The following is an 8885-nucleotide window of genomic DNA, read 5'->3' on the forward strand; positions in this document are numbered from 1 at the left end:
TGTTTACTCACGCTCACGTACATAAACACATGCACATAAAGGTCAAGGGCTGTTATGAATATTTTTGCAGCCGATTGTGTTGGAGAGAGAAGTTAAGGTTAAAATAACCAGACAGAGTAGTTGAAGTCTGTTTCGGGTGATGTTTGTAAGATGATTGAACCAAACAGGGCTGCCCGATAAATAGAAAATAAACTGCACACGATTTGGTGGTTGTCTGCGATTTTTGTTTTGTTTTTGCGCAGCTTCTCCGTGAAGTGCGGTTGAATGCATTTGCCAAGTTAAAGCTGTTATTGATGTTTACAGTGTAATTTTTCTATCCGACAGGTGAAAACGAAATGAAATGAAAATGATATTTTCGTCAGTTAATTTCAAACATTGAACTGACTGGAACTCGTTTAATGCACACCTTCCAGCCAATCAGAATCAAGTATTCAAACAGACCACGGTATAAACATATGTAAAACGATAAAAAAACATTAAACATGTATAATATAAATAACAACTAGTCACAGGACACTCAAGAACCAATGAGATTTGAAGCTATAGTGTCGCCATTTAACTAGTTTTCAGTTGAGCTTCAACTTTTTGTGACCTATCCGCAAGTTTCCTACCCCCATGACGCTTTGCGCGAAAGATGGGAGAAACTTCCAGTTCAATGTAAACATTTCTGCCGTATTTCAAGTCATTTGTTTATAGCAGAATGTGAAGTTACAAACTGACAGCACTTATAAACAACTTTATAGAGGAATGGGATGATGATTTTAATACTTGACAGCGTATATTTAGCAACTTTATTGATTCAGTAAAACAGTAAACCAATGAGCAATTTGAAAATTATCTAGGATTTTCAATTTCTTTGCATGATATAGATTGTTTCCTATTTAAAGATGTGGTAAATATATATATACAATATATATTTTTTAAAGTGAACTGCAAGTGTTACACAGGCCGCGTCCACATATCATAAAGCTGCTGTATCTTTAGCTGGCCGTTAATCTCATAAACATTATACTAAAGATCAAGTACAAAATCTGCCTTTTTACATTTTTAAACATTCTCTCCACGTTTTGTTTATAAGACGATAAGTGGAAGAAAAACCTACTGTACACCAAGCAAATCAGATGAGAAATGTAGAAGTCCACATGATGTGATATATTGCAACAGATTTTTAACAACACATCGGTAAAGAATCCTTGTAAATCCAGTTTACTGTCTTGCGTTTTTATTGAAGACCTTATGCGTGTTGATGATAACATGAATCTATTTGAACCCCTTTTAAAACAGCAAACCTTTTTTAAACTATGAGCACATTCAGTCAAAGTGATGTTTAATGTTCGTTTTCTATTCGCTTGAGATTAGCGGTCCACATTTTGAAGTTCGCCTTTAAAAAACTGTACAGTCCAGTCCATCTTAACTTTAGATCTGTGTGTGAAGCGCTCTTTTATACGACGTGAAATAATCGCCTGGTTGTAAGTGCAGCCACAAACAGCAGGTGTTGCTCATCAGTTTCAAAATCATTTTTCATAGATTACCACATGAAACCAACAGGATTACAATTCAAGATACAATCACCATCTCATTTTCTTATTCAAAGTGCAATACACTACTTCCGCCGCTTCATCGGAAGTTGTGCCCACGTTCATTTTTACAGTAGCGCCCTCCGGAAACGTGGATATATGTATTATAAATGTTTTCATGTTTGTGTGCACTCTTACTTTAAAATTTTAAATATATGTGTGAAGAGACTGATTTTATATTTATATATGTTTTTTTTATATCCTCGCGTGTTTGTTTAGCTTTAAGTCTTCTTTATATCATAGATGCATTGGTTCAACCTCACAAAACATCCTTGCATTCATTTTAACCATTCAGAACTAAACAATTCTGATAGTTCAAAGTGCACATTTCCACATGGACTAAAGCATAAAGCGATTCACGTTTTGGCTGCCTAAAGAGAGAGAGGTCTGCAGAATTGGGGAAGACCGAGATCAAAATCCAAACGATATTGAGCTCGCTCTTCAAACGTGATGTTGGGCTTTCAACGGCTGCCAGCTCCTCCAGCGCTGCTTTATTAATAGAAAATCTTCAGAGTTTACGGCGTTTAGTCTCTCATCCCGAAACCTGTTGCTCATGTTATTTTGAAGCCGTACCAGACCTCAGCGGGTTGGTCCGGCTCGGAGATATTACAGCGTTGAAACTTATTGATGTTGTTATTCGATTGGCCGGTATCCAAATCAGGAAATGATGCATCGAGAGCGAGCCAAGCCTGTCAGTGGCGTGCTTTTGGGTTTTCAACGTACAAAAAAAAACGTATACATTTATTCATTCCAATAAAAGTTCAGGGCCAAATGATCAAGTGTTTGGCTAACGCTATCTCTAAAGCAACCATTTATGCGAATTTAAAAGGTTAAGGGTCCGCATTTCAATTGGGGTCTCTCGGTTTCTTCCGCTCTGAGTGGGCTGTCCTTCAAAAGGTACGAGGCTCTAGCACGGCCCCTCTTTTGGAGAGGGGTCGGGCAGTATTCGGCCCCTGTAGGTGCAGGCATAGAGCGGGGAAAGAACTCCACAATCAATGCAGCGTGTCTGGTGAAGTTCGCCCGGAGCCAGAGAAAGCAGCTGCCCGTGTGTTTGCCCGCTCTGATAGAGTCAAGCTAATATACCAGCAAATGCATAAGCACAAGTGATCCGCCCGGAGCTGTTTTATAATGAATTCCCTCATGAGCAGCGTGAGATGAAAATGGGTGTTTTACTGGAGGGGCTACACGGGCTCTACACATTACCTTATACATCTGTCTCAATCTCTCTCTCTCTCTCCTCCTCTCATGAGCTGTTTCTCATGCGTCTTGTTATCTTCATCTCCTCCCATCTAATATTTCGCCTAATATCTCAAGATCTCTTTTATCTTTTCTCATTTTTTTTATTTGTACTCATCTCGTATGAACCGTTTAAAATTCAGAAATAATTTTCACTCTGAGATTCAGAATAGAAATGGTTGCACATTTTACTCTAAAGCTAAATAGTGTTTTATTCCAATTTCAAAGAGTTTTGATCTGTTATCAAGATTGGAAGATAATTTGTTAGTGGTATAGTTTTAAATCACTTTGATTTGGGTGTACTGTTACTTTAAATAGAGCTGGTGTATCGAGTTTGTAAGATATATTTTTATGAACGCATAATGATGTACTGAAGTTTAACATTCCAGGTTATCACAATTTTTCCCAAATACGTGTAGAAGTATGACTGCTGTATTGCTTAAAAGTGAATATGAACTTGTTTTCTTTGCAGCATTTGAGGTCTGAAAGACACAGAGCATCTTTTCTGTTATTTTCACCTGTTTCTTCAGTTTTCAATTTCTGCAAATAGAAACAATATTTTTATTTGACATTTATGAGAAATATGGTTAGTAGTTCACAGAATGAAACAAAATTGATCATTTTACCTTAACACATACCTATAAATAGTCAATTTAGAAAAACTGAAAATAATTTTGAAACGCGCCTGCATATTGCATATTGCCATTCAGCATAAAAATACAGAGATATGATTTTTTTTGTACATTTTGCCCAGCCCTGCTTTGTTGTGTTTGATTTTTTGATTGTGTACAGGTTTTAGTCGTCAGATTGTTCAGATCCTGAAAGATCACAGCGTACAGTACAGCAGTTTTGACATCCTCTCCGATGACGAAGTCAGACAGGCACTCAAGACTTACTCCAACTGGCCGACTTATCCGCAAATCTACGTCAACGGAGAACTCGTCGGAGGACTGGACATTTTGAAGGTGGGATTCACAGATAGACTTTAATAATATAACATTTGATGCAGTTTAATACATTTGTGCCTTATGAAAAACAATCATGGTTTTAATACAATAAAACAAAAACATGGTTACTATAATTAAAACACAGTACTTACCATGGTTTTGTTACCGTGACTATAGTTTAACCATAGTATTTGTAGTAAAATTGTTATGCAAATGGTAATCCATCAACCAATAAAAACATGGTTACTACACTTATACTATAATAAAACCATGGTTAATTTTCATAAGACTTCGTTTTATTTTTTCCAACACATCTGTTCTGCATTATCTCCTGTGTATCACATTAACCGTTGGCTTCTCGAGCCTTTAGCCAATTTGTGTATTCTCGGCTAGCTGTTATTAGCTCTATGTTGCTGTACAGTCCCAGCGAGCTCATACCACTTAAAGCAAACCGAGCACCCCTGCTGAGAGAGGAGGGCTAGATTAGCCAGCATCCATCTCGTTTCTTCTCTCTCTGCTCCTAGACGCCCTTCCTCTCGTTAAGATAGCAAATGTACCTTTACTGAGGTCAAATATATCACAGCGGGGAGCTGGTACTCATGAAAGGTGAGTGTGTGGGATTCAGAGGTGTTTTATATACTCAACAGGAGCTGGTTGAGTCCGGTGAGATCGAGAATACTTTCCCCAAGACCGTCTCGCTGGAACACAGGTAGACAGATGCACACATACTAAATAAATATTTTTCTCTCTCTTGTTTTGGGGCTGGTTTTAAAAAAAAATTCCCCGAACAGGTTGAAATCACTGATCAATAAATCATCCGTCATTCTCTTCATGAAGGGCAACAAACAGGTGAGTGAACTTACTGTGTCATGCATTTTCTCACCTCTTAAAGGTCCAGTGTGTAGTTTTTCGGAGGATCTATTGACAGAAATGCAACATAACTATGTCTTCAGAGGTGTACAAAGACCGTACATAATGAAGCGTAATGTTTTTATGACCTTAGAATGAGCTATTTCTGACATGGAATTCACCGTGTTGTTTTTAGAGTAGCCCTGAACGGACAAACTGCTCTACAGAACGTGTGTCATGAATACGTTATCTCCTTTGGCAAAGAAGCGAAAACATGACTTTGTCATCCTCCGTAGTGTTTTGAAAGTGAGTGGTGGAGTGAGCCATTGGTTGCAATTACGGGGTCGCCAACTTGTCAGCGAAATTCGCCGTTTTGGATCCAAAATGGGTCATTATTGTGATTCGTGTAGATCCGATGAGTATTTGAAAATGCGGAGTGAGGTGGGTCTGTGAGTCTTTGGACGGGGTCACGGTGAATGAAATGATCACAATCATGTCCAGATGTTGTGGTAACGAATCACTAGCCAGTTGGTTTGTTTGCCTTGAACGGAACGGAGCAGACCCAAGAAACATAATATTAGAGGTTAGAGCATGGCACTAGCAATGCCAAGGTCATGGGTTCGAACCCAGGAGATTGCACATAGTCAGAAACAAATGTATAATACAATGCAATGTAAGTCGCTTTTGGCGTCTGCCAAATGCATAAATGTAAATTTACGAAGAAGACCTGATGTGTAAAAGGAATCGTACTGGACATCTAGTTGTATGTCACGTCACCTGTCACTCCCCATAACGTTAAATGTGCTAATGAGAGCACGGAGCTGATGGCAAACTGCTTCATAATGTTTTGCACGATTTATCTACACAATAACAGTATATTGTGATAGTCTACAAGTGTTCATAGACGCCACAGTGAAACGCCAGATTTCTTGTCCAGCATACTGTACTGCATGTGAGTGTTGCATTTGGTTTTTAGTACAACATTGCAGATAGTATCACACCTAATGTTCTTGTTACAACGTAACCTCTTGTGTAAAAATCAAATTAAAATCTGTCACTGTGGTTACAGGCATGCTGTGCAAATAGTATACGAGTTTGACAGTTCATTCATGTTTAGACTAGAGCTGTGATTGTAAGTGGTTGTGTGAACCGAGTCCATTCATTTGCAAAAATAGATTTAATTTTCATAAACTATGTTTTTTATTGTGCATTCCAAGTTATATCATTTAAACAGTTGGGTTGTTTTAATTATGAAATAATAACTCAAAAAATACAGCTAAGTAACACAGTAAAAACACGATTTATGAACATTAATAAAAACTTGAGTTATCTGGTTTTGCAAATGAACTCTTCATGTGGTTGTCTATCCTAGAGACACTTTTAGCAGACCGTGGTCTGATTATGTGCACTGAATTATATAAAATGTAAATTGTAATAATTATTGTAATATACAGTATATATAACTATATATGAACTATGACTGTATATTTATAGCGTTGGGGGGGTCTCGCATCACTACACTTAGCAACCTCACCACTAGAGGCCACTAAATTCATACACTGGACCTTTAAAGGGATAGTTCACCCAATAATAAAAAAATTCTGTCATTTATTCAGCCTGTTGTCAGCCTGTATGTGACTCTTAAATTCTGAGAGAATTTTCACTTTTGGTTAAGTTTATGAGAGAAGAAATTAAAGGAACAGTTCACCCAAAAAGTTAGTCATTAATGGTGAAAAAATTGAAACCTAAACCGTGGATTGTAAACTTCCTTATAACCCGAGAGCGAGTAAATGATGACGGAGTTTTTTCTGTGGCTTGATTCTTATTCAGACACGCTTCAGAGTATCTATTGTAGATGGTTGCACTTGTACGTTTCTGAATTGAAGGTTGATTCTGTGCTGGGCCCAGAGGAACCGGTTGCGTCTTATATACTTTGCTCTTTTTTGGTAGTCTGTGTGTTTTGTTGGAAAATACAAATTCATGCAAAGGGCTTCTCTTTACTGTAGACTTTCATAAGAAGAAGAATGTTCTTGTGTTTTAATTCATGTCTTTGTGAATACTCAGGCTGCCAAGTGTGGGTTCAGTCGTCAGATCCTTGAAATAATGAACGGCACGGGGTGAGAGATTTTTACATCATTCCTTTACCTGTAATTTAACTAAGACAGAAAGACTTTTTGAATAAAGTTCTTAACATTTGTGAGTTGTTAAAAGCCAAAGAGTCACTCATGTTTTTTAATTAATATTTCAGGGTTGAATATGATACATTTGACATACTGGAAGATGAAGAGGTAAATGTTCATTTTACCTCTGAAATGTATATTTACATGTATGTTCTTAGCATATGGTGTCTTATCAAAGTAAGAAACTGTTTAATAATGTAAATGTGATTCTGATATACACGTTTGGAGGATTTCAACAGGCCTGACTTAACATTCAACCAAATGTGTGAAGGCAAAATACATTCCGAATGATTATTTAAGAGCAATACATAATATGTGATCAGTAAAGTGATAGTTCACCCAAAAATGAAAATTGTGTCATTATTTACTCACTCTCAGGTTGTTCCAAAGCTGTATACATTTTTTCTACTGAACACAAAGGAAGATATTTGGAAGATTGTCAGTCACCAAACAGATCTCATCCCCCATTGACTTCTATAGTATTTATTTCCCCTACTATGGTAGTAAATGGGGGATGAGATCTGTTTGATGACTGACATTCTTCCAAATATCTTCCTTTGTGTTCAGCAGAACAAAGAAATTTATACTGCTTTGGAACAACCCGAGAGTGAGTAAAGGATGACAAAATTTTCATTTTTGGGTGAACTGTACCTTTAAATAAGAAAGCTTGTACAAAACATTTATAGGACAAATTGCGTTGCACCTTAGTTTTTATACGTGTTTTTCTAACCGTTTTTATAAAAGTGAACTGTCTAAATTAGTTTTTTGTTTTTTTGGTAATTTGTTTAATTGTCTTCTAATAGGTTCGACAAGGATTAAAGAGTTACTCCAATTGGCCGACATACCCGCAGCTGTATGTTAAAGGAGATCTGATTGGAGGACTGGATATAGTAAAGGTTTGGTTCTTTTTTTACACGCTCACATCTTTTTGGTTATACCAAGCTCTAGAATATTTTATTGGTTAAAATATGATGGGGACCTTTAAATATTTTAGTTGAGATCCACTCCTATTGTTGTGGAAATATAGTGCCCTGCAGTAGTTGTTTTTGTCCAGCAGAGGGCAACATAAGCTCTAAACTCACAGGCACAAAGTGATTCGTGTCATACCATCCCATCATCTTACTGTATTACAAAGCATCATCCCATTTACATGTTACAGTAGCATCTTTGAGTAATGCAGCCGTCTCTGGCTAATTGTCAACTTGTTTTTATAAATTGTCTCAGTATGACACCAGCAGATTTGACATACTTATTTGACTGTATCGGATGGATAAAAGGCTCATTTAAAACAATCATTTTTTCATTTACTGCACAAACGTTGTTTTGTGGATGATAGATGTTTGTGTCATCAAACAGGAGTTGAAGGAGAACGGTGAGCTGGTGTCTGTGTTGAAGGGGGAGAACTGAAGCGTACCATCATGAAAGAAAATGAAGATCAAATCACTGATATACACATACACAGATGCACACATGAACCTCAGGACTTCAGTTTGTCTTATTCCATCCAAGTTGAACCTTTATGGAGTCATTGTCAAAAATCCATCAGCACTTTATTGAACCTGTAAATCCAATAAAGTCTGTTTCTTTCACCATTTTTTATTTGTTGCACGTTTTTGGAAACCGTGCTGTTGCCGTCCATCTGAGTTGATCCAATCACTGGTCAGTCAGGACGGATCACAGTTTACCTGCATTTCTTGTTACCAGTTGCAGATATTCCTGAAGAGAAAGACACTCGATTGGATCACCTCAAACTGATGTGTATAAAGAGGTTAATGTTTCCTAATGTAAATTTGCAAACCAACACTTTTCCTTAAATTTTTATGATTTGTGAATTTATGATTGGAGAGTTAATTCATTCATTGCAGGTTGGTAGGTATGTGTGTGCTGGTTTATTTTCTGGATTTATGATCTTATGAGGAACTGAAAGATAGATCATTAACAATCCTGTCCATCGACTTTAATGAATGTGATCTTTCAGCTCCTCAGACGGAAGGATTCCATTGCCATTAAAAGACCAATAAATATTCATCGGCTCTGTTCAGTTGGAAAAGTCAACCCACACCTCATCTGTCTTTGAGCCGAGAGAGTAAAGTGCC

General features: G+C 37.2%; 1 protein-coding gene across 1 annotated transcript in view; it reads left to right on the plus strand.

Moving 5' to 3' along the window:
* The window catches only part of glrx3 (glutaredoxin 3), a 14170-nt gene extending 5789 nt beyond the window's left edge, over positions 1–8381 (plus strand). Inside the window, exons 5-11 of the mRNA XM_057358881.1 lie at positions 3606–3778; positions 4408–4469; positions 4552–4609; positions 6674–6726; positions 6858–6897; positions 7593–7685; positions 8146–8381. Of these exons, the coding sequence (XP_057214864.1) occupies positions 3606–3778; positions 4408–4469; positions 4552–4609; positions 6674–6726; positions 6858–6897; positions 7593–7685; positions 8146–8196 (530 nt within the window). The 3' untranslated portion in view covers positions 8197–8381. The remainder of the gene's footprint in view (positions 1–3605; positions 3779–4407; positions 4470–4551; positions 4610–6673; positions 6727–6857; positions 6898–7592; positions 7686–8145) is intronic.
* The last annotated feature ends 504 nt before the right edge of the window (positions 8382–8885 follow it).

The sequence above is a fragment of the Triplophysa rosa genome, linkage group LG18 (genome assembly GCF_024868665.1).
Source record: "Triplophysa rosa linkage group LG18, Trosa_1v2, whole genome shotgun sequence".
NCBI classification, from domain to species: Eukaryota; Metazoa; Chordata; class Actinopteri; order Cypriniformes; family Nemacheilidae; genus Triplophysa; species Triplophysa rosa.